Raw genomic sequence first — 27,673 nt, 5'->3', positions numbered from 1 at the left:
GGCATTGTATTTTTAACCATACCGTGTTGTAAGATGCGTGTCCAGGAAAAATTGACAATGTTTTGTTGTTGAGGCGACTACGCTTTTGGTCAAATTTACTGCAATGTATTGTTACTTCAATCATATTTCAGTGAACTTTACAGATTTTGTTGTCGGTTGAGAATCATAGGTACGGTTAGTAATTTTACTATGGAATCGGTAATTTCCACAACAAAATTTATTTCAGGGTAGTTTATCATTGGCCACTCTATTGGCCAAATTCAGTCCTTTTAGATTGGGTGAATATGTTTCCGCGATTATGATTTTGAATAGCAAACGTATCACTTGTAAGAAATTGCTATTAAAATCGTCGTCATGTAAACATAATCCCCAATGTCAAACACGCTATTTCCTAAAACGCTCAGTAGGTGCCGGTAGTGAGTGAACGTCAAACAGGAGCAAAAATTATGTGTGCGCCGTCTGCGAACAATTTGCAAACTACAGAATATTTGGTTTAAATATTCTTTAAAACATAAAATGATAAGAGGTGACTAGAGCGAGATCAGAGACGTGTGACCCTATGCCAAAATGTTAGAAGTGTGACGTGTAGTTGTCTGTGACCCTTTATGCCTGTGTGATTTTATGCAGGATTCATCTAAAGTTTTGACATATTTTATTCGTTTCGGTTTGTACTACGGCCGATAAAAAGTGAGGACCACTTTTTGCAACGCACGGTGGAAAATCAATATGTTTTTGAAGTCCCTTAACCCAAAATAGAAACCAGTGGTGTGAAGGTGGGGTGCTATCCTAAAATAGTTCCCGAAAAGGAGTGGTGTAATAGGGATAGCGATGAGGACTCCCGTGGCTATGCTCTTAGTTACGAAAACTAAAATGGAACATTACAAGGGCATATAACACAAACATACAACACATAACATAAATTTTGCCCAGTTATCTAAATAGATAACGAAGTCCAATCCCAGGATGACAAGGTTTCATTGTTCCAGTCGAGTCAATCATGTAATCGTATTTGTTCTGGAGGAATGCCTTTTTGTTAGCAGTGTTGTTTTCTTACATAGCTTGAGTTTAAGGATGCAAATTATTTTTAGTGGAATTAAATGGAATATGTAGTACTTATCCCGATATTCCTTTTTACTAACAGGTATTCTAACACTATCACACCCAGGTTGATCATCAAGATATGTTTGCATAAAACATCCTTCTAGAAGCCAGGCAAGCAAGCCCACGGAAAATCTTTTGATTTCCCAATAAAAATTGGCAACTTCCGGTTTTTCTTGCTTGCCATTAAGGTTGTCTACCATAAGCCAAGTGTTTCTTTATTTCTTTATTTCTTTCAAATATTTTTTTTCATCTCGCGAATCAAGCTTTACTTTCCTTCTTCCAAAGGAAGAACTCACATTTGTGTGAGCTTTTCGGGAGTGGGATTGGATCCCAGGTCCTCGGCGTGATAGTCACGTGCTTTAACCATCACACCAGATCCGTTCCACGTCATTCAAATATAACGACCATCGTTTAAGGGGAAAGGGGTCTGACACTCCATGTACTGAGTATACGAAAAAGCAGGATAGGGGTGGAAGGGTCTGAAATGCTCGGAAAATTATGGACGTAATTTATGATTGTTTTATCAAGTGGCATCTTACCCCATGGCAGATGGCCATTTTTCACCACTTCCGAAAATGCATTAGTTTCGTGAATGTTTCTGCTGGAGTATCAAGCAAATCTTGCTTAGTTCTTGTTACCACTTTGAAAACGATGAAAGTTTCAAAAATGACATCTTACCCCACTTTCCCCTACTGTTCAATTTGTCCTACAGGGGGTAGACAAAATGATCGGGAGAAGCAACATTTTCACTTTTCAAAAAAAATGGTGAATTAGCTGTCATTTTTCGAAAAGTCCTCTAAAAGTTCTAATTTACATAAATAAATAGTTAATTTTAACTGTACCTTGGTCAACTAGTTTTCTAACAATGATCCAAATTTGGGAAAGATCGGGCCATTCTACATGAAGTTAGAAATATTCTAGAAAAAGGCATAATTATTCGATAGCCAGTAGTAGTCAGTGCACGCGGACGGTAGTTCAAATTTTTCTAGTCATTGTTTTTTTTGCGTTCTCGTGAAATATTCATTTGTTCAGCAAAATCTCATTCCACTTGGAAATCGTCTTTCACTGTCACTTTTTGCTCGATGATGCGTGGTGTTCCGTTCGGCCGATAGATTTGCAAAACGGCTGGTAGTGATCTGCCCGCGGATTTTTTTGTCAAGATTTCTGATAGTTTCCGCGAGCATTGCTTCGGTTCCGATCAGTTCCCCGATTAGTGTTGCTGCAAAGAAAGTGTTGGAATTCCTCTCATGCGATTTATAGGGCCTCCACATGCTAATCGATTCGGCAGGCGAAAGAGTACACATGCTGCTGTGAATATATTTTTTTAATTGATGATTTTAGAAGAATGAGTTTTTGCTGCAATTGTTATTCTGCTAGTGATACAAATGTTTGTTTTTCAACAATCGAGCGGCGTTCAAAGTTGAAAACAGTATCGCGGAATCAGGTCGTTCTTTCTTATGGAGTGCGTGTGATTAGAACTGGACGGAAAAAGGAAGAAAACAGAGGTGACACACGCTATGTCCAAAGGGAAGTATTATGAAAAGTGAATGTACCTCAAAGGTTATTCGCTAGAATCGTACCTCTAGATTCAGAATATGTGCGATTTAAAATAATCCATCTTGGGTTTTTTTCACATACATTTTTATATGGGATGAAATTAACCTTAAAATGACTATTTTCACCATTTGTATGGAAAAATAGGGAAAAAATCAAACAAATCGAAAAAAATCGAAAAACCCAAGATGAAATATTTTAAACCACACAGATTCTGAAACTAGAGGTCCAAACCTACGATCCTGTGGAATAACATTTGAGGTACATTCAATTTTCATAATACTTCCCTTTGGACATAGCGTGTGACAATACCTGTGGCCTTCGTCGTTGATTAAAACCTGATACATCGTTCCCTCATGTTTCTGGTCAGAGATGGTTCTTATCACAGTGGTATTAGAATCCTAAATAACGAAATCCTGGTGAGAATGTTCCTATTTCTTTTTGCATATATTTATTTCATAATACCTATTTAGCTTGTATGCGTTAAGGGATGGGATCAGAACTTCTTCTCGTTTCAGAGAGCGAGTAATAGCGCTTAAGCCTAAGCTTTCGAGCTAGGGCATGTGGAATAAATGCCGATGTCCCATCCCAAGAGAAACAGCTTCAACGGAGTGACATTAACCTTCTTAGCAAAGTCACTCCCAACGTTTATGCATCACTTTTATACCCCATACTATACAGAACTATACCCCCAGAATCAAAGGGGTGTAAGTGACCATTTTGTCGATTTTGAGCTGAACATATCATAAAAATCTTCAGACTTCAAGCTTTCAGGAACTTTTTTTAGATTGTTTCTACGATGAATGGAAAAAATATAATAAATCAGAAAAAAATGGGTTGATTTTGAAACTCGTATGGGATGAAAAATTGGTCAAAAAGTTTAAACCTCATTTACTTGAAAGTGGATTTTTGTCACTTACACCCCTTTGCTTCTAACCCCCTCAATTGTATTCAATGACGCTGCACAGTAGGCCTGGCCGCTTCAATACCTACTTGTAATGCATTTATGATGCGTTGCAAGTATTGATGATGACAACAAAAATGATAGAAGTAGTTGATTTTATCATTTTCCAGGATTCTTTCAATGAATGGCTGTGTATGTGCAGACTAGACTAGACTAGACTTATTATTCGAAAGCCAACTTTGGACTGTTATATCTTTGAATTCAATGAACCGAAAGTAATGATACTTTGAACGTTTATGACTTATATAATGAACTTTCAGAATGGCACATGGAATTTATGCACAAAACTAATGATAAAATAAAAACAGTGACAAGCAGGGCGCGGAGGCTGAAACTTGCCGCATTTCGTCGTTCCCGCGTTTTCGTATTTTTCTTTGTGTTTTTTGTTCGCACTTTGTGTAAACGATCGACGATGGCTCGGTGGCAAGAAACCACATTGCCCGCATCGTGGTGCTCGTGTTCGTCGTTATTCCGAGTTCGGAAATGCTAGTATCCAAGAGATTGTTTTTCAGTGCGTCGGGTATTCTCGCTTATGTATTTTTTTTTGGATTCTTCGATGGACGATCGGAGAATCAACGAGCGGTGTGAACGAGTGCACATTTAATATGGTTGGACCGTTTGCATGCTGAGACCAAAGCCAAACATAGAAAACCAGCTGGTCAGGATTACCCGGTGAGTTCGTTCCTTATTACTTTTTATATTTGAACATGACATATATGGGGATTTCGGAGGGGTAGCCTAAGGAAGTTAAATGAACTGGTTTCCGGGCAAATGTTCGTGGGGTGGCCAGACTTTGTCACGAGATAACAATTATCATGTTGTTTTCCGAAGGTCTCCAGTGAATTTAGCTTACCCTGCTACAACAAACCATCAGGTAGATCATTCCGTTCCGGTATGACTCTGCAGCCATAGGTAATCCTTGCGCTGATGGTGGGTACACAATCATCATCATCATCATCATCAAAACTAATGATAAAATAAATAAATTGAACAGTCCTTAAATTATCACAAATTACATTTACCTAAGATACCTGCAATGTTTATGCGTCTTACATGCTAAGCTTGGTCCATGTCTGATATTTCCTACCTCGTTTTTTTTTTCTTTCTTTGTGGGTCTTATTCGAGGTACTTGTTATTATTTCATGACTGCGTAGAGAGGCGTATTCTTCCTTCGGTGGATGTTTTTTACTGGGTAGTTTTCCTATTCACAAAGAGTTGTTCATATAATATGTCTTTTGGTATGTTGCATTTTTGGTTTCAAACTTTTGGTTTTGCATATACCTAAGCTGTCATACTCGGTTTGATATTACTGCTATGTATGTAACAGTCACCAGACAAAACTGTCGTCGTTTATAATAATTTTAAACGATTTTCAAGAGTATTTATATGATGTACATTTTGTATTGAGAATTTATAACGGAATACCAGAATTGAACAATTTATAATGATTATAACATATCTTAAGCTTGTTAAACCTTGTTTTTCATGTTCATTTTATCACCCACGCCCCTATAATCAATCTATGGGACAGTTTTGCGTAGATTAGCGGAACAACACGTCTGGCTCTGAGGAAGCTCCTGAGAAAATGATAAACTTGGCTTAAAAACAGAGCCCCAAAGTCAACAACAGATTGTTTGCACATTTGGATAAAACATAATACCTATACGAGGTATACATTCGTCAACGGCGGTGGTGCGGTGGGATGCCATCGCTTGCTCGCTGTAGGTACCCGTCCAGCCACTACAGTTATTATGACATTGAAATCCATATAGTTTGCTGACGAAAGCAGAGCAATAGCACGCTTGTTCGAAGGGAGACACAACAGTTTCGCAGTCGTCGTCGTCGTCGTCGTCGTCGTTGGTGTTATCTTGAGTGACGACTAGGTATGACAGCGGCCCTACACGATAACGTCCACCGTATTCGACAGCCTGTCCAATTGAACTGTCGACGAGCTTGTTTAGCATTTCAGTTTCTCGCGGGCGGCACGACAGTGAAGAGTGTGTGAATCATGATTATACGGGTAATTAATAGCTGTTCTTGCGGGGAAGGTGTCAGGAATATAGATTAATCTGTGTCTTTGTGGATCTGCATCTAGGCGTACAGCAAGAAATGGCTGCTTGGCGCACTTTTCTCGGTCGTGGGTGTGCTTGGTCTGTTCACGCTGTTCGGATCTAGTTGGGAGATATCTTCGTTTCAGAACTCGGTTCGGCAACGGTTCATCGCTCCGAATGTCGTGTACATTACAGAGCCATCACCAGTGGGGGATAGTGAAGTCATCACAAAGCCGTCGACAAAGTTCGAGTATGTGTCGCAGACGTTGGACCCGAGATTTCCGACGCCTCCGGGAGATATGGGAGCCGCCGTTTCGCTCGGAGTTACAGACGCTGCAGTGGCAGATCTGGTGAAGCAAGGCTACAATATGCAAGGGCTGAATCAGTACTTCTCGGATCTGATGTCTGTTCAGCGACGGCTCCCAGATGTTCGGGACGATTGGTGCAAGAAGCCGGGTCGATTCCTGGATAATCTGCCCGAAACTTCGATAGTGATAGTGTTCTACAATGAAGCCTGGTCGGTGCTAGTGCGAACCGTTCATTCCATCCTGAACCGATCACCCCCAAATCTAGTCAAGGAAATTGTGCTCGTCGACGACTGCTCTTATCTGCGTAAGTTGTAAATCAAGAATTAATTACGAACAAGTGGTGTGTGATGATAAAACCAGCATGTTTGTTTCTCCCTCTTACGCAGCACACACAAAAACCCAGCTAGATGAGTACTTCCGAACGATTTCGAAGGTGCGGGTCCTGCGAGCTCCCGAGCGGCAAGGGCTGATTCGGGCTCGTTTGCTCGGGGCCAAGAACACCACGGCGCAGATCATCACGTTCCTGGATGCCCACGTTGAGTGCACAGTTGGTATAACCTTATTACTCTCTGATAACGGGGGATTTGGGGTGCGGTTTAATGCTAATTTAACAGAGCTATCTTCTCCTTCATTTGGACAGATTAGATTTGGATTTGGGTAATGTTTTTAAGTGTTTTAAGTGGAACCACTTTTAGCAAGCTCGTCTGCCATTTCATTTCCTTCAATGCCACAGTGACCTGGAACCCAGTATAAGTTTACTGAATTCCCTTGGCACAGCCTGCGCAGTGAAAGAATGCATTCCCAGACAAGCTTTGAAGTACATTTGTAAGCGCACAATGCTTTTAGTGCAGCTTGACTATCTGAGAAAATACAAATATTTGCGTATCTGTATTTTCTCTCAAGGCAGATATTTGCGCATTTCAAAATAGCAAGAATCTCTGCTTGAAACACCGTAGGATAGTGTCCCATCGCCACTGAAATTTGTATTCCAGGGCCGTAGATTCCCGCTCCCGTTTTTATTCCAACTTTTGAGCCATCTGTGAAGAATTTGATTGACCCTTGACGAACAGTGGGACCTCCGACTTCCCAATCTGCACGAGTTGTTTCGTGCAACTTGTAAGGAACATCATGGTGCTCCACAGGTTTCATCCAGTCTTTAATCATTTTCATTACTGGCCTATTTTGGAAGTATTGTGAAATGCTCAGGTGACCTACAAGATCACCTGGCATAAACATTTCAACTCGTTCAAGTCTCAGCAATTCCTTTTCTGCTTCTAATTGCACGTACTCGTGCAAAGGTAGCAGATTGAGAATCGCATCTAAAGCTTTTGATGGAGTGCTTCGCATCGCTCCTGTAACAGCAATGGACGCAAGACGTTGAATTTTGGCAAGCTTTGTTTGTGTGGTAGCCTCTTTCGTTTTTGGCCACCAGACAAACGAAGCATACGTCACTTTTGGGCGGATTATGGCAGTATAAATCCACATTATCATTTTTGGTTTCAAGCCCCACTTCCTGCCAATAGTTTTGGAGCATAACCAGAACGTACTTGTTGCCTTACCGATCACGGACTCAATTTGAGCATTCCAGTTCAGTTTAGCATCCAGTATCAAACCTAAGTATTTGACTCGATCACTAGGATGAATTTGTATCCCTCCAAGCCGAAAAGCTTTTAGGCTGATCTTCCTTCTCCTAGTGAAAGGGACAATTACGACTTTTGACGGGTTGATGCTAAGGCCCTCCTTAATACACCATGAATGTGTATAGTTTAGAGCCCTTTGCATTCTCTCCGAAACAGTTTCGTCATACTTTCCTCTCACTATTATGACTATATCGTCTGCAAAGCCCACAACTTCGAAACCTTTTTCCTTCAAGCTTCTTAGAAGATCGTCTACAACCAAGGACCACATTAGTGGTGAGAGGACTCCTCCTTGAGGGCAACCTTTCGTTGCCCTTACTGTTATAGAAGAACTTCCCAGCTCAGAGGTGATTTCTCTTTTTGCAAGCACAGTATAAATCCAATGTATGATACATTGGTCGAAGTTTTTGTTCTCCATGGCACGCTTCATAGATGAATAGGAGGCATTATCAAATGCTCCTTCTATGTCTAAAAAGGCGCATAGAGCTATTTCTTTTGCTGAAAACGTTTTTTCCACTTTTGTTACTAGCGAATGAAGTGCTGTAACCGTTGACTTACCAGATTGATAAGCAAACTGGAAGTCAGATAGGGGATGGTCTTTTATGTAAGAAGAATTGATAAAATCCTTCAAAACCTTTTCCATAGTCTTCAACAAAACTGAAGAAAGACTAATTGGCCTGTATGCTTTGGGATGCGTCTTGTCTCGCTTCCCCTTTTTTGGTATAAAGATAACTTTCACAAGTTTCCATTTTGATGGAACGTAATTCAATCTTAAACTAGCCTTGAACATCTCAATTAGTGATGGTACCAACACCGCTTCTCCATTTTGAATCAGTGCTGGAAATATTCCATCAACTCCTGCAGATTTAAAAGGCTGAAAAGATCTAATTGCATTTTCCACTCTGGCCTTCGTGAAGATTTCATCAGCTAAATCTGAGGTGGTGTTTATTGTCCTAGTTGACTCCGAAGAGTTTATACTAGGACATCCTTTACCTTCCAGAGATATAGTATCATTGGAATCCACACTTAGAACCGAACCCGGAAAATGGGTTTCCATCATTAAATCCAAAGTTTCACGAGGAGTTTTGGTAAAAGCTCCATCGTCGCGCTTCAGGTTTCCCAATTCATTTGAATGATCTTTTGCGAGCGTTTTCTGTAGTCTTGCAACTACAGGAGTGCTGTTTATGTTTTCACATGTCAGCATCCAAGACTTTCTTTTAGATTTTCGTATTTCGTTGTTGTACTCAGTCAGGGCTTTCCTGTACTGAGTCCAATCTCCCGTTTGTTTCGCTCTATTGAACATTTTACGAGAAAATTTTCTAAGGCGATCCAGTTTAAAGTTCCACCATGGCACGTCTCTAGTAGAAGACGATTGTATGGTGGGACAACTTCCGTTAAAGGAATTGATGATACTTTCATTTACCCTTTGAGAAAATGATTCCAACTTTTGGGTTGAATCAATAGTTTCTCCCATTGTAAATGAATGCGTATTCAACAATTCTACATATTGATCCCAGTTTGTCCTCCTGGGATTTCTAAATGCGGTTCTAGAGTAATCTCCACCACTCCAATTGAAGATTATGTGTTTATGATCAGATAGAGAAATCTCATCTGACACGTGCCAGTTTGTGATCTTGTCAAAGATTGCAGCATTGCACAGTGTTAGATCCAAGACCTCTTGTCTGATTACATTTGAGAAAGTAGGTTTATCACCATTATTGCAAATGTCTATATTGTTGGAAGACAGATACTCTAATAGTGACTCACCTCGACTGTTAATATCCGTACTACCCCAAACCGTGTGATGCGCATTGGCGTCACAGCCAATGATAAACGATTTGTTGTTTTCTTTACAGAATTGAACAAATGATGCGATCTCAGGAGGAGGTACCTCAGGAACATCACCAGGAAAGTAAGCTGAAGCCACAGCGATCTCAGTTTTACCTCTAGTGGTTGGTACCTCTACCATGACCGCAACAATGTCCTTTCTGATAAACTCTGTAATAGGATAGCATTTTAACGTTTTGCGTACTAAGACAGCGGTTCTGGGAGAATCTTGTTGCTCATCATAAAATAGTTTACTATTTTGTGTCAGAACACCAAGAATCTTTCGTTTGTTGGACCACGGCTCTTGAATAAGCGCCACTTCCAGTCCTTCTTTTTTAAACCTTCGACTCAACATAGCAGAAGCACCTTTTGCGTGATGAAGGTTTACCTGTACGAACTTAATTCCTGCCATAAAAAAAAATCATTTACCCACTTTTATTAAGCCTCGGAATTGAGACGTAAGAAAAGTGGCCGATTATCACGGAGACAAATAAGGTCCACTGCGTCATTGCTCCGTTTAACACAGTAAGGGCAACATACTGTGGAGGGTGCCCTGGTACTCCACAGGCTCCGTTCACGGTTAAGTTTTTATTGGACCCCCCTAACCATTCATTCCTAGGCACGGTACGCTTAACATCATGAATTAGGGGTCGCTTGTTTGGTGGACTTCTACCACCGGATTAGGCAATCCGTAGTGATATTCTTAGCCAGTTGAGGTAACTGCTACCGCCACTACACGGCTATCTAGGCTGATCGGGAATAGAAATTAATATTGATGATCAACTTCTTTAGAGCCCGAACAGCCGGCATATCAAACTGTACAATTAAAATGGACCTGAAACGCTGGGCTGAGCAGAGGGTGATATCCAATTGGATGGACGTCAAAAATTGCAATCAGTCAAAACGATTTATAACACCAAATGCTTATAAAACCAAAAAGCTCTTAGAGCTCAACAAGAGAGCTCTATGTACATAAACTGGCCTAGTAACTGGACACTGCCCGAGCAGGTATCACTTGAAAAATATTGGCCATATTCAGAGTGATATCTGTCGTTTCTGTAATACGGAACGTGAAACCTCGGAACATCTGCTTTGCAGTTGTGGTGCTTTATACACGCGCAGGCAAAGATTTCTAAATAGTGGTTGCTTGCAACCCAGTGAGATCTGGTCTGCAAAACCTGGGAAGGTCTTGGAGTTTATTAATTCCATTGCACCTGACTGGGAGACGACGCGTCGTGGCAGTAGCTGATTACTTGACACATGGTAATTAGCTGGCTAGATGCGAATATCAAAACGGGACATGCCACAAAAGTTCAGCCTATTGGACGCAGTGGCTTAATTTCCCCAACAGGGGAGGAAAAAAAAAAAAAAAAAGTGTTCAAATCCGGGTTCTGTTTATATGTGAGGCCTCTTGTTCCTTGTTTGAATGAGTAATCAAACTGGGAAGAAATGACAAGCAAATCATTGTTCTGATTGGGGATGTGAGACATTTTTTAATTAGTGATTCCTTTAAAAGCAGTTTCAACTTGACATATGTAACTGGTAATGATAATAGTGATATGGACTATGGATATGATGGACTATGATACTATCAACAAAGTGAGATTGAGAATCAATCAAACAAGAGTGATAGTACTCTGCCCATATTCGCATAGTCGATGTAAGCGCCACTGTACTTTTTAACATACTTTTGGAATTTTAACAATGAATAAATATAAAGTTCAAGATTTTTTCCGCGTTGGCATCTAGCTAAGGGTTAGATCTTGTGATCTTTTTAATAAAACTGGCCACAAATATGTACACGCGTTAGATATTAGATTTTGTACGGTGGTATTGCCACTGGTGGTTACATCGACTATGCCAATATGGGCAATAACTATGCCAGTAGATATCAGCAGGGATGCCACATATACAGATTTTTCTGTAATCATACAGATTTTTTCGTTGATTTTTATGCAGAATTCTGTATACCAATATTACAGATTTTTAAAAAGGATACAGATTATACAGATTTTCCCAAAAACTTACAGAATTTCATACAGATTTTCAGAAAAAAATGCTGATACAGATGGAAAAGATTTTTGAAAGGCAAAATACAGATTTAAATGTGGCAACCCTGGATATCAGTAACAGTGATTATTAAAAAAAAAATGGAAAGTTATTTTTGGTATCAAGTGGTAATTTGTTCTACTGGTCCTATTTTCAGCATGATCCTTCCCTACTGAAAAGAAAAAAAAAACAGAAGGGAACAAGCACTTTTTGTTTTGATTTTTATTTTAGAAATTAAATTAATCAATACTATATCGCCTGTTTTCGGGTGTGCTAATTATGGAATTTACTACGCTGACTCTACCAGTATTGTACCAGTGATAAAATGTCTAACAACTGTTGTTTCTATAATAACCCATAATTATCCTTTCGCAATACAATGCTTTATCATGTATTATAATGACTTTAAATGGAACACCATTTATCCACATAGTCCATAAGTGCCTAGTTATGAAAATGTGGGTTCTTCAACTTCCATTAATTGACGTTTTTGTGCATCTACATTAGGGTGGGGCTTATTAAAAAAATCAAATCGGTGATTCTAGAATCCTAATCGGTGAAATTTGATCTCGAAATGTCGATATCTTTTCTGGTTTCTGTGATATTAACCTTCTTCGTGCATTAGCCGACGCTCATCGTGCTGACGTAGTGCACGCTCAATATGCCTGTCTGGGTCATAACGATCCCAATGCGCAGCTAGGGTTAAGAAAAATGTCTAATTTGTGCACGATCATTTCGTTTTTTTTATTTCGCCCTTTAGGGTTCTGGAATCACCGATTTTGTGTAGAACAACTATCGGGGTTTTGAAATTTGGCACTTTGCATAATAGGCCGTTCTTTTTTTTTTTTTGCAAAAGTTGGAAATATTAAAAGTTCTACGTTGGAAAATGGTCATTCTAGCTAAAAAACGATCGTTTTAATTTTTGTGCAAGTCCGTGGAGAATTGTCAGACAAAAAAAGAATACGACAAGTAACAAAGAAGGCGTGACGATTACTTTATATCCCAACTGGTAACAGATAATGGTAATTGGCATGATCTCAATTTGTTTGTTGGTGACAAAACAGAAGCTGAAATTGTTGCGTACTTTTCAACTCGTGCATAAACGATTAGTACTGACCCATCCAATATCGAAAGTGTTCGATGATAAACCTTTAACAGCGTTGCAGTGTTTGATAACACGAAGTTACCCCTCAAAAATCGAAATGCAAGGCTTAAGATCCTCAACATACCTGATGAGCGATTTTTATCCTATTCTGCTCAAGTTGAGTCAAACCTATGTCGCATTGGATGGATTATCGCAACAAAGGTATCAGGTTGCTACATTGTCATTATTGTTACGCGATGGTTGAAATTTGATTCAGTGACATACCCATTGCACTATGGGACGAATGGCCCAAAACGTGAACTTTTTTCAGCAGCATCTTTAAACGTGATTTTATCGGTTTGGTGTCTTCGGATGAACATTTTCTAAAAATAGGGCGCGTCCGATGACGTTTGGCTTTAGTTCGCAACTTTGCCACAGGCGGCACTGCAAAATCCAACTTTTTTATTTGACGTTTTTTCAATATGGTGTCTTCGACAAAGTTGTATATATGTTCAATACAAATATCTTTGCCCTATCCATTGTTTCAAGTTATAGACGTATTTTATGAATGGACCTCCAAAAATCGTTTTATTAATATATTTTGAAAACGCGTAGTTTTAGAAAGTTGCAATGTTCTACAAAGTTATGCAGAATGTCAAAATAGACAACTTTGTAGGAATGAAAAGGGTTCTTAAATGCCAATAGGGTTAGTTATGGCTATTTTTGAATAACAAATAGCCGTTTTTCAAGGCTCAATAAGGCTGATACAAATTTTATTTTGACTTTTTGTCTCCCCCCCCTCCTTCAAACATTTTTGGCTGGATTTTGCATTTTGAGGGGGCACATAAAAAATATTTATGAAAATTTCGGGTTTTACTCAAAATTCTTTAACAAATCCGATGAGTTTTCAATATTTTTCAAATTAAATGCTTTATTATTTTTATCCCAACCCCCTCGACCAGTCAAAGAGTGATGGGACAGAAATGGAAATAAATATTTGTAACGGCCAAACTATCTTGAATGCAAATGGATGCAAATCAAACCCCACTAGGTTCAATATGTATTACTATTAGTTTAATATCCTTATGTTTTCGGCTGTATCCTCGAGTATCCTTAGCAGGGGTTCTTAATCTTATTAGAGCCTGTTTTTGACGCAAAAACAATCATATCAGTATTTGAATACCCCATTATCTTCTGCAAAGTGATAAATACTAACTATTCGCATAATTGTATGCATTATTACGTCTACCAAAACCAATTATTATAGAGTTATTATCATTCCATTTTAAGAACACATGCATCCATTTGCATTCAAGATAGTTATTGAGTAGGGTGTCCCAAAATAGAAAAAGTGTCAAAAAGTTAACTTGCTCACCCTTAGAATGATAGATTACGGTGCTAGCAACAATAGTTCCATACATGAAAACTCAATCAAAAAATATTTAGAGGTTGCACGCATCGGTTTTATGAAAAATGGGTGATTTTTGGTATTTTTACCAAAAAAATGCTAATATGAGTTGAAAAATAAAAGGAATAAAAGTCATTAATCAAAGTAAATCATAGTTCTGGGTCCCGCAAACAAAGTTTGGACGGAGTATAGGTCGACAAAGCTGTTTTTATATATTTGGCAAAGGTTAAAATATCAAGAAATCGCGATTTTTTTCACCAAATTTTTCAAAAATGCTCAATTTATAAGGATTTTGAAAATTTTTCTGTGATTCGCAATTCCCTTATTTTATAGCAAATTTTGTGTAGATTATTTCAGCTGAAGACAGTTTTGAGCTATCTCCTTCATGAGTTGAGATATCGGCATAATAATGATAACACAATCAATGAAAAAAATCGGATTTTCTTATGTTATTTGTTTTTGTTCATTAGTTTCTATGGCTACCATGCAAAAAAAGCAAATAACAAGTGTTTGACATGTTATGTTATGCAAGTACACATTTTTGAAGATTTTCAGAAAAAAATAGGTTACTTTGATAATTTTACATTGATTGTGCTTACTGATTCAATGAATGGCTCAAAAAGTGACTCGTTGCGAAATTTTAATAATATAAGTGATCGCATGTTAGACAATCAAATTCCATATGTGAAGTTCTATGATATATTTTGAGTGATGTGTAGATCGCTTAACAATGTTTATCTTTTTAAATAGGTGTTGGTACTCTTGTTAAGCTAACATATAGGTTCTTTCTAGTTATACCAGAACTACTGCTCTAACATTGAAAACAACTAAAATGAAAATAAAATAGCTAATAAAAACTGTAAGAAAGAAAAATATAGTTTTATAGTTTCAGCCAATCGACATAAACATTTAAATATGTGCATGATAATGCAGGAATTTTTACGAATATTAGGAATTTTTTTCTTTTTATTCACGAATTTTAACTAAAGCAGATTCTTTACATAATATTGAGATCTATTATATAATTTGATTTTAAAAACAAACCATTTGCGCACATATTTGCAGCTAGGGTTGGATTTTAGAAAGAATCAGGATGTTTAGATTCCACTATTATTTAAAAAAATAAATATAACTTAGTGGCATTAGACCAGCCACAAGAGTTGTTGTTACAGTTGTTACAAGAGGTGTTAACCTAAGAAATGTCAATGCTAAAATCTTTCTGCTGCGCAGCTTACTTGTTAAAACATAATTTGCAATCAAAATTACAAGTTTTGAATCGGTGGCTTGCTACTGTTATCTGATCAACAGATGAAATCTAAGAAAAAAAAATTCTTCTCGTATTCACAAAGCGGGTGTGAAAAGTTATGTTCAGCAAAACCTTCACATATTGTTCTGTCATGTAGTATGAATCAGTAATGATCAAAGCAACCCAATAATTCCTGACATTCTTCAAAAATGTACACATGCACGTACTATTTTGTCAAACATTTGTCGTGTGTTGTTTTAATTGCATGGTAGCCATGGAAACTGGTGAACAAAATCGATTAACGTAAGAAAACACGATTTTTTCATTGATTGTGTTATCATTATCATACCGATATCTCAGCTCATGAAAGCGATAGCTCAAAACTGTCTTCAGCCGAAATAATCTACACAAAATTTGCTATAAAATAAGGGAATTGCGAATCACAGGAAAAATCTCCAAATCCTTATAAATAGAGCATTTTTGAAAAATTTGGTGAAAAAAATCGCGATTTCTTGATATTTTAACCTTTGCCAAGTATATAAAATCAGCTTTGTCGACCTAAACTTCCTCCCAACTTTATTTACGGGACCCAGAACTATGATTTACTTTGATTGATGACTTTTATTTCTTTTATTTTTCAACTCATATTAGCATTTTTTTGGTAAAAATACCAAAAATCGTCCATTTTCCATAAAATTGATGCGTGCAACCTCTAAATATTTTTTGATTGAGTTTTCATGTATGGAACTATTGTTTCTAAGACCCTTATCTATCATTCTAAGGGTGAGCAAATTAACTTTTTGACACTTTTTCTATTTTGGGACACCCTATTATTGAGCCTTGAAAACGGCTATTTTTTATTTAAAAATAGCCATAACTAACCCTATTGATATTTTAGAACCCTTTTCACTTCTACAAAGCTGTCTATTTTGACATTTTGCATAACTTTGTAGAACATTGCAACTTTCTAAAACTACGCGTTTTCGAAATATATTAATAAAACGATTTCTGGGGGCCCATTCATAAAATACGTCTGTATCTTGAAACAATGGATAGATAGAGGGTTGGTGCCTTCGGCAAAGATATTTTTATTGAGCATATCTACAACTTTGCCAAAGACGCCATATTGAAAAAAAAAAGTCTAATAAAAAAGTTGGATTTTGCAGTACCGCCTGTGGCAAAGTTGCGAACTAAAGCCAAACGTCATCGGACGCGCCCTATTTTTAGAAAATGTTCATCCGAAGACACCAAGCCAATAAAATCACGTAAAGATGCTACTGAAAAAAAAATCATGTTTTTGGCCGTTCGTCCCACCGTGCATTGTTTGAGTAAATTGGGATTACCTGGTTCCGGCTCCAGATGTTCTCGGTCACTTTCAGTGGTGAGCAGTTAACGGCTAACGCATTTCAGACAAACATTAGCTTATTTTTCCACAAAGGTTACATAAAAGTTCACTACCAATCCTCTCCAATTTGCAAGTGAAGTGTACCTTTCTATTGAGGTATAAACAGTTCAATTTGAACTTTTGGTTTTCGAGTTACTGAATGGCGAACGTAATTCAACGGTTAACAGATAGTAACTATCCGTTAACCGTTGAATTGTGTTCGCTATTGAGTTACTCTTTGTATGGGAAAACTTGGTCTTAAGTTTTCGATTTTTGCCGTTAGATGGCGTTCAATTAATAAAACCTTTGGTATTCTTGTAGGCATGAAACTATATCACAAACAACTTTGTCGAAGACCGCAAGGTGATCCGACGCCTGTTAACCCTAGATAAAGTGAAGTGAAACATTATTGTCGTTTTTCCACGACATGTAAATGAATAATATCAATACAGTCTGGATTCGCAGGTTGGGTCACGACTACTACCCACTCTCACACGCTCTTTTCAAATGTTAGTCCAGATAAATGCTAGATTATACAAAGTTACTTCTTAAACAAATTTTCAAACATTCATAAACTTCCATTGGTTGATGAGAGGCTACTGAGCCTATATATGGCCATGTTGGCACGAAACACGATGAAAAATATTCACTCAATGTAGACATGAAACAAGTTTTTGATAGAAAAGCTTTCTTCCTTAAATATGTCACAGCAACATTTTTTGGAGAAAAAGTAGGTTATTGGAATACCTTTTTTCAAAAAAAAAAATCATAGATTTTTTTGTAATACATATCGATTTAATTTTTAAAACCTTCATTATTCACTGTAGGAAATAATTTTATATTTTTTCGATTTTTTTTTTTGTAAAAAAACTCCATGAAATTTCACGATAGTCCGCCATACATTACTTTTCTGTAGGACTTGTCATTTTTGAGCTACATCGATTTAAAAAAAATCTATGAAAAAAATTAGGCCCTCTTCAAATGTTACTCTTGACAAATTTCCAAAAACAAAATATGCAAAGTTGCTTATAGGGCACTGCATGAAATTCTCTCCTTCTCTTCCATTCTTACAGAAATGGTGTAAACAACAAGGCCAAGTAACGTCAAAATCCCATACTAAATCAAAACAATGCAGTGCCCTATAAAGACCTATTGTTTCTGCTCGCCAAGTTTCGTTCGATTCGTCAAATGTTTGTTAGAAATGCGTTAACGGTTAACGGCAACCGTGCCCACCACTGGTCCCGTTCTAGAAATAGGATTGTTATGGTTCATTCTTCGTGATCTTGCAAATCCACAAGTATGATTAAGGTATATACAGAGGTGTTAGGATGTTCTTGGAACCTGGAGATACCCAGGGAAGTGACCAGTTCCCGAACAATTATAAAACCTAGCATGCAGGAGGAAATTCTGACCTTTTTCAAGGGAAAATTCTCGGAACATTTTAGAGGTGGCCTATTCGCTTATCAATTTCTAAATTGTGTGCAATTGTGTCAGAATTTTTTCGGGTTATGCCCAATTTAGGAGTGCTAAATGATGCACGTCTTCTTGCTTCGGTGGTAAGATAGAAGTGACAGGATAACTCTCTATTATCCTTAGTCTACTTCGATATCAGCATGTCATTTGTAGCCTACTACATCTCTCCTATGTTTTATTTAAATGGAATTAAAGCGTTATTAATGTTTGGAATAAAATTGGAATCAACTTGATAACTTGAATAAATAACTTGGTTTAGTTCCAGTGACAAGTCTTCTTTGATTCTAAATAATTCAATTCTAACATTATTCTTTATGATCATCTCTTCTGGAAAGAACTGCTGTTTTCACCTGTTTTTACTAAGACTGAAGTTTAAAACTCTAATATTATATTACATCATTGTCTTTATCTATTGATGAACATTTCTCTTTTTCGACTGTGATTCCTATAATCTTGCCCTTCTTCTTTTTTTTTTTCATCCAAATCTGGTTCTGGAAATGTAGCCATAGCAAGAACGCATTTTTTTTCAGCATAATTTGCCAAAATATTTTATAGAACCTTATAATACAAATTTCACAATTTTCCAAGAAATTATTAATTGTCAAATAAATGAAATAATCGAAAACTCTCCAAAAATATCCCGATTTTAACATTTTCCGGATCTCTGACCCAACAGAATAAATTTGAATGTTATACTTAAATATGTGAGTGACTGTTTTCTCAAAACGAGTTATTTGTCTATTAAATCGATTAATTAGATACAACACCACATTTTAGGCTTGCAAGTTATAACTTCAATAAGCCGACATTCAGTTATCGCAGAACCTTGCCTTGTATTTGGACTGGTGTGGATTTAATTGTCAGAGTCCAGCAAGGAGTCCAGTCACATTATTGACCCAATTAAAAATAAAAAAAAAATATATGTTTGGTATCCTCAGAAACTCGAGAACTCTAATTTTTTCAGCCTACTAAGTCTAGAGTCTATGCATCACACAGTAGCGAATATTTTCTCTTGCGAATCACACAAAACGTAATGGATTCAAAATCTGATTAACCTGTGTTTCAGTATATTTCTATTCACTCCATCCAATACTGTTTGATTTTTGCATATTTCAATCTACGCTGTTTTCATTTGCGTCGGTAGCAATTGTTTGGCTTTCATCAAGTCAGTAGTGGATTTTTTTTCTCAGTTCCTTTTAGTCTTGAACTCATTTCAACTGTCTCTTGGTCTCCATGTATTGTAACCATAGTACCATGGTAACCAATGAAAATTTTCAAACAATGTATCTGCACTTGCCATGCAAAATGAAATACAGAATACATTTGGTCTTACAGCTGTTCTTTCTATGCGGACTAGAATTCAACATTCTCTTCGCTAGTGTACCAGGTATACGGACTGGAATTTTCCCTGCGTTATCCTGGGTTTTATATGCGGACTGGAATTCTACATTCCCTTCGCCGGATTACCAGGTATACGGACTGGAATTCGTCATTCCCTACGCTAGAGTATCAGGTGTACGGGCTGGAATTCTTGGTTCCCTTCGTTATCCTGGTTTTTTTTTTCAGGTTCACGGGCTAGAATCAACTTCTGCCCGTCTTCCTGGATGTCTTTAGCTAAAACACTCGTTTGGCCATTTTCATTATGAAACTTCATTAAGCAATTTCAAAACACTAGAAATAATAGTTACCGTAGTATTTTTCCGTTATATATCTTGTTAATGTCTTGAAATATTTGTCTTCAGTTAGTAGCTTCCAGGTTTCAAACAATTCACAGTCGTTTTCTCCTCGACAAAATCCAGAAATTCTCCTCGTCTGCCAATGTAGGAGTGATGCACGTCTTCTTGCTTCGGTGGTAAGATAGAAGTGACAGGATAACTCTCTATTATCCTTAGTCTACTTCGATATCAGCATGTCATTTGTAGCCTACTATACCCAATTTCCCAATTACCTAGAAACATCTGCATTATCCTCCAACATGTCAAAATGTCCAAAAGCCTCTAAATATGCTTCCAACGTACTTGATTCGCTGAATCATAAAGAAGGTGCAATAAGATTTTTTTTTTAGAATTAACCGTTATGAGGCCGGCAAACTTTTTGCTTTTTTCTACACCGTGTATTTTAAATGGGTGCTGGGTACCCGGGTACCCTGCCGGCCACATAAGGGTTAAGCGCGAAAAAATGTCAGGGGTCAGGAACGTCAGAGAAGCACCCCAAAAGTGATCCGTAGCGAGAAACAGGTAATTTCAATTTACTCAAACAATGCTAATAGTTGAACGAACATACAGGGGGTGGCCAAAATGTTTGGGATAGGCACCTTTTTTTCTTTCACAAAAATGTTCAACAAGCTGTAACTTTTCATAGAGTGAATCAAAAATTCTCAAATTTTGACTGTTTGTCAACCTATTATATGTGCATCATTGGTACAAATTTGAGCTCGATTGATTAATCTATCGCGAAACTAGAACCGTTCTCGTAAAACACTAATTTTAAGAGAACTTATTTTTGAACTGTCTTATCTCGGAAACCAGTGATACGAATTGAATGAAATTTTGAACGATTATCAACAATATAGGTTGAATAGGCTTTAAAACATAAGTACTTTTTAAACGTCGAAAAAAGTTGTGATGGATTGACACTTTTTGGGTCTTTCTCGAAAAATCGTAAATTTTTTACATCAATGTGATTAATTTTCAGTTTCGATATCCAAAGATTTTCTACTTCTGTTATCAAGATATCTAAAATAAGATATATTGGAGCCTATTTGGATTAGAGGAAGAACACATTTAGTAATTCTTGTGTGGTATTGTAAATTTGACTTATTTTTCTCTATATGGGTGTAAATGTCAAACCACTATAACTTTATTCGCCGTGAGTCAATTTTAAATTTTATAACATCGTAATAAGTATTAATATATTGTTGATAAACGTTCAAAATTTTGTTCAATTCGGTTCACTGCTTTTCGAGATATGATACCGTGGATACACAGTTATGGATCACACACGGTTACGGATCAATTCGATGTTTACGATCGTATGTTGCAGCTTAGCATGGCATGGAGTGGCATAGTATAGTGTTTATGCTGTGGAGATTATGCTATGGTATGTCATGTTGTGAAGTGAGGCGACATTTTACCGTATGTTTACGTCGAATTGGTCCGTAACCGTGTGTGATCCATAACTGTGTACTCACGGTAGTTCAATAATTGGTTGTCTAAAAAATAGTGTTTTACGAGAACGATGCTAACTTCGCGAAAGATACACCAATCGAGCCAAAATTTTTACCAATGATGCACATATAATGGGTTGACAAGCAGTCAAAATTTAAGAAATTTTGATGCACTTTATGAAAAGTTACAGCATGTTGATCTTTTTTGTGAGAGAAAAAAAGTTTGCTATCCCAAACATTTTAGCCACCCCCTGTATTTGCAATCATATTGCATGTGTGTCTTTCAAGCAGACAGTGATTTAAAATATTTTTCCTTATAACTAGAGATGTAGCGCGATCTCCGTTCCAAATTTAAGTCGATTGCTTGTCACGGTGCATTTAACTTCCCGAAGTCATTTGCGCCAATCCCAAGATATGGCAAAATGACCTAAGAATTGTCACTTTGAGGTTAGGTTTTATGGTGTGATGAAGAATTATTTATAAGCTGGCAACACTATCAAATTTTATTAATCAGTTTTCTATTAACCTTGATCCATTTCGCTCCTAGTAAAAAGTATTATTTAAGGACAGACTTGTTAGAATCCCAATATGGCCGCCACAATGGCCGACTTTGGCACCTACTCACGATTTTGAGGGCACAAATCTCTTCGTAAACAAAAGCAGCGCACCTAAGCTTATTACAAGTGAGCAAGAACAGAATAATAAAATACGTTGTTGTGTGAAGCTTGCTTCTTGAGATTTGTGCGTCTGAAGTTTTGATGCATTGTAGAACCGGGATTTTAAGACGTTTGTCCTTAAGATTTTTCGATTTGAAAACGACTGATATGTACGAGAAATCAATAACGTATTTTTAAAATCAAGTTATACGTATTTGGTAAATATTTGAAGAAAAACCCGATTTAATCCACCTATGGTGAACAGAACCCTTCTTACACTTATTAAAAATATTGTTGTATTATTCGTATTTAACAAATTTATTTTGATTGATTGACCAAAAGTTCTAGAAAATATTGTGGATTTGGCATCTAGTGGTTTGGTTTCCAAAATAGCATCAGACCATGGACTTAACTACCAGAAATGCCAGACACCTCCTAGAATCTTGTATGGAATGTTTAAAAATAATAGCTTCCATATTCAACAAATGGATAAGAAAATCAGCGAGATACACTTTGTCTAATATCTCTTAATCAGTCGAATAAATTAGCTCCGAAGCACTTGGTATTCATAGTTATGGTGCAAAAAGGACAAAAATTATATATCTACTATGTAAATCAGTTTTGGCATTAGCTAGTTAATTTGGCTGTCCGGTTCTTGCACTTACCCAAAGTATATAAATTCAAAGCTTTCATTTAACATATTGTTAGTTTTCAAAGAATTCCTGTTTATTTGTAATTTCTTATTTATAATTTTATTGAAAATAATAACCTGCTAGTATACACTTTATATTATTATTATTATTTATTTATTTATTAAAGAGGTTTCAACAAAAAGTCATTCGCCTCCGATACACTTTATATGAGATCAGCATTATTTATTGAAAAATAATTTACCTTAGACTGGTCAAAATCTAATGCAAGATAACAAGCGAATATAATAATAAAACCCGATTTAATCCACCTATGGTGAACAGAACCCTTCTTACACTTATTAAAAATATTGTTGTATTATGCGTATTAAGCAAATTTATTTTGTGTGATTGACCAAAAGTTCTAGAAAATATTGTGGATTTGACATCTAGTGAATTGGTTCCCAAAATAGCATCAGACCATGGACTTACCAGAAATGCCAGAAACCTCCTAGAATCTTATATGGAATGTTAAAAAAATAGCTTTCATATTCTGGAATATTGTATCTTTTGTTAACTGCCAAATAATCTTGAATCGATTAACAAATGGATAAGAAAATCAGCGAGATGCACTTTGTCTAATATCTCTTAATCAGTCGAATAAATTAGCTCAGAAGTACTTGGTATTCATGGTTATGGTGTAAAAAGGACAAAAATAATATATCTACTAGGTTAATCAGTTTTGGCATTAACTAGTTATTTTGGCTGTCCGGTTCTTGCATTTTTCCCACAATATATAAATTAAAAGCTTTCATTTAACATATTGTTAGTTTTCATAAAATTTCTGTGTATTTGCAATTTGTTACTTATAATTTTGCTGAAAACAATAACCTGCTAGAATACACTTTGTATGAGATCAGCATAATTTATTGAAAAATAATTTCCCATAGACTGGTGAAAAACTAATGCAAGATAACAAGTGAATATAATAATAAAAAAGAATTTATTGAAATATTCTTCGTAAGATATCTCAGTAATCAAATGTCGAATCGAAATAAAATTTCAGGGCCTTATACAAGGATATTGTAGCTTTCATTTGGTGATTAGAGAACCCAAATCGGTTGACAGATGGCTGAGATATTTATTATGGTACCCTTGGTCCAAAATCTCTCAAAAAGTTAACCTGTATTACTCCCAAGTACTCTTTGAAAGATATCTCGGTAATCAAATGTCCAATCCTAATGAAATTGTATAGGGTTCTACTAGAATGGTGTAGCTTTCATTTGGTGCCAGGATAACCAAAATCGGTTGACAGATGGCTAAGATATTTATTATTATACAATTGGTCAAAAATCTCAAAAAGTTTAGTTGTATAAATCCTAAGTACTCTTCGAAAGATATCTCTGTAACCAAATGTCCAATCGAAATAAAATTTTTGGGTGATCTACTAGGATGCTGTAGCTTTCATTTGGTGCCAAGAGAACCTAAATCGATTGACAAACAGCCGAAATATTTATTATGATGCACTTGGTCAAAAATCTTAAAAAGTTTAGAAGTATGACTCATCAGCACTCTTCGAGAGATATCTCGGTAACCAAACGTCCAATCGAAAAAAAATTCAATAGCGTTCTACTAGGATGTAGTAGCTTTCATTTGCTTCCAAGAGAACTCAAATCGGTTGACAGACGGCTGAGAAACGTGCGTGACTTTTTTTTGTAACGCACATACACACACACACACATACACACATACACACATACACACACACACACACATACAGACATTTGCTCAGTTCGTCGAGCTGAGTTCATTGGTATATGAGACTCGGCCCTCCGGGCCTCGGATCGAAAGTCGGTTTTTCGAGCGATATTTATACCCTTCTTATGGGTGTAAGAAGGGTAAAAAGGAATTTATTGAAATACTCTTCGAAATATATCTCAGTAACCAAATGTCCAATCGAAATAAAATTTCAGAACCTTTTACAAGGATATTGTAGCTTTCATTTGGTGCTTAGAGAACCCAAATAGGTTGACAGATGGCTGAGATATTTATTATGATACACTTTCTCAAAAATCTCTCAAAAAGTTAACCTGTATTACTCTCAAGTACTTTTTGAAAGATATTTCAGTAACCAAATGTCCAATCCTAATAGAATTGTATAGGGTTCTACTAGGATATTGTAGCTTTCATATGGTGCTAGGAGAACCGAAATCGGTTGACAGACGGCTGAGATATTTATTATGATGCACTTGGCAAAAATCTCAAAAAGTTTAGTTGTATAAATCCTAAGTACTCTTTAAAGGTATCTCGATAACCAAATGTCCAATCGAAATAAAATTTCTGGGCAATCTACTAGGATGTTGTGGCTTTCATTTGGTGCCAAGAGAACCCAAATCGGTTGACAGACGGCTGAGATGTTTAATATGATGCATTTTGTTAAAAATCTAGAAAAGTTTAATTGTATAACTCCTAAGTACTCTTCGAAAGATATCTCTGTAACCAAATGTCCAACCGAAATAAAATTTCTGGGCGATCTACTAGGATGTTGTAGCTTTCATTTGGTGCTAAGAGAACCCAAATCGACTGACAAACGGCCGAAATATTTATTATGATACACTTGGTCAAAAATCTCAAAAAGTTTAGATGTATGACTCATAAGTACTCTTCGAGAGATATCTCGGTAACCAAACGTCCAATTGAAAAAAAATTCAATAGCGTTCTACTAGGATGTAGTAGCTTTCATTTGCTTCCAAGAGAACTCAAATCGGTTGACAGACGGCTGAGAAACGTGCGTGACTTTTTTTTGTAACGCACATACACACACACACACATACACACATACACACATACACACACACACACATACAGACATTTGCTCAGTTCGTCGAGCTGAGTTCATTGGTATATGAGACTCGGCCCTCCGGGCCTCGGATCGAAAGTCGGTTTTCCAAGCGGTATTTATACCCTTCTTATGGGTGTAAGAAGGGTAAAAAGCGGTTTTATGTTTTAAATTTACTATACTATATTTGGCTGCAAAAACAGATATTTTTCTGGATTCCTTAAATGATTTTCTTCAAAAGAACATTTTCTTTTTTTTTTCAGTCCTAGATAAATTTCTTTTGGAATATCTTTTGCGGTTCCTTCAGGATCGTTCTTGTGATTTTTTCGAGGATTTCTACATTAATTTCTCCAGGGTTTCCCAAATGAATTGCACCAGAGATCTTTTTGGGATTTCTCCATCCATATATTCCATCAAGAATTTTGCTAGAGATTGCTCCAATAGTTCTGTTACGGGAACAAGCAGCTCTGTTCATATTTTCTGAGCAGTTCGCAAACTCAATTTTGTGGTGCGAGAAAGCTATAAACTGTAATTTATTATTGTTTAGATTTAGGTTTACATATGATTGAATTCACTTACAATTTTCGGTGTTATTCGGTGTTGTGTTCGTTTTTGCTCCTGTGATAATAATTTAGGTTAGAACTAAGAATATCGATAATAATTAATTACTCACGATCTGTGATAAAAATCTGTGGTAATAGTTATGTTTAGATTAAGCTAGTTTAAGTTCAAACATCCTTTAAGCCATAGGTTCCCAAACTTTCAGGTCGCGCGACCCCCTTTTGCCAGCAGACGCAGTTTTCGCGACCCCCCATAGAAGTTCCCTCGTATGTTGTCTGTTACAGTAAAATATTTTACTGTCCCTCGCGACCCCCTGGATGAAGGCCGGCGACCCCCCTGGGGGGTCGCGACCCACAGTTTGGGAAACCATGCTTTAAGCTTTAAGTTTAACTGTTAAATATCAATTATTTCGATTCTATTACATTCTTGAACTAGGAAAAACTACATGTAATGTCACTCATGGATAACTGTGATGATTTTTTCTTCGTATCATCTTTCTCTTCTCCCTTAACATTACTCTTTATCGCATTTGACGATACCTCTCAACTGAAGTGTCAAAATCGGTCGGTTAAGTGGCAGTGCTGGCAGCAACAAGTTCCATCTGGAATCATTCTAAGTGTTTCTGCAGGAATTTGTTCTAGGAGTTTCTTCACAAATTCCTCCAGGTATTTCTCCGAGAATTCCTCCAGGAACTTTTCTTGGGATTGTTTCATAATTTCCAAGAGAGGCACTTCGTCATTATTTTATAATATTTTTCTCCAGTAATATGTACTTGATTTGTAAGATAAGTGTCGATTTCTTAGAAATTTCTTTGGGAGTGCATCCAGGGGTTCATCCTGGAATTCCCCCAGCAATTTCCATAGAGACACCTCTATGAATTCCTATAGAGATTGCTCCACGAACTCCTCAAGGCATTCCTCAAGGTATTCTCACGGTGTGCCAAAAACCGTTATTAACAAATAAAAATGTCCACCAATTTGGCACCCGTCATTCGAAAGATATACTATCCTAGTATCTACTCTGAAAATTTGAAAATCTTTCATCGAGGGAAATTGGAGTTTTTGTCATTTGAGCATATTGCGTTATTTCTATAGGATTTTCTTATATGAGTAAATATGCACATATCGTAGTTCTATGGCCATTTATTATTTTAACCCAAATAAACATTAGTTTTTCAAATACTATCCAACGTGTATGATATTTAGGCAAAGTTTTTGCAAATTGGACAACATTTTGTTAAATTAATTCCTTTGAGATTGCTCTCAAGTTACAGTTGTTTGAATAATTTACTCTATTTCCCTAAATTTTACTTATAATCGCTATAATCCAATTATTTCCATGCGACTATCAAACCCGTATATGTCATCAGAGCAAAAATGTTATCCTTTTCAGAAATTAGTATTTAATATGCGGGATTTTTGATCCAATTTGCGATAAGTTGCAACCATTCTATTGATGGGTTTGATAATCACAATGGTATGGGAGCTTACAACGTTTGTAAAATAAATTTAAAAAGTGTATCTTTCGAGTATCTTCTTACGAGCTGGATCTGAGCTATGCAACGACTGAAATTTCATCAATGATAAGAAATCCTTGCGTACGTTTATATACGTACGATTTTATGTATAAAAAAGTGATTTTTTATAAAGTCTAAGGGGCTGTCCATTAATTACGTAAGGGAATTATTACGATTTTCCGACACCCTCTCCCCCCCTTGTAAGATTTTTTGTATGAGA

The 27,673-nt window shown here is 36.7% G+C and overlaps 1 protein-coding gene across 1 annotated transcript in view; it reads left to right on the top strand.

Annotated features, from left to right (window-relative positions):
• Nucleotides 1-5,382: 5,382 nt before the first annotated feature.
• The window catches only part of LOC134289926 (putative polypeptide N-acetylgalactosaminyltransferase 9), a 29,666-nt gene continuing 7,375 nt past the window's right edge, over nucleotides 5,383-27,673 (top strand). The window contains exons 1-3 of the mRNA XM_062856737.1: nucleotides 5,383-5,639; nucleotides 5,715-6,282; nucleotides 6,365-6,529. Of these exons, the coding sequence (XP_062712721.1) occupies nucleotides 5,628-5,639; nucleotides 5,715-6,282; nucleotides 6,365-6,529 (745 nt within the window). The 5' untranslated portion in view covers nucleotides 5,383-5,627. The remainder of the gene's footprint in view (nucleotides 5,640-5,714; nucleotides 6,283-6,364; nucleotides 6,530-27,673) is intronic.

This window comes from Aedes albopictus, chromosome 3 (assembly GCF_035046485.1).
Source record: "Aedes albopictus strain Foshan chromosome 3, AalbF5, whole genome shotgun sequence".
Lineage (NCBI taxonomy): Eukaryota > Metazoa > Arthropoda > Insecta > Diptera > Culicidae > Aedes > Aedes albopictus.
Note: the sequence above shows the minus strand (reverse complement) of the source record. Positions and strands in the feature narration are given on the sequence as shown.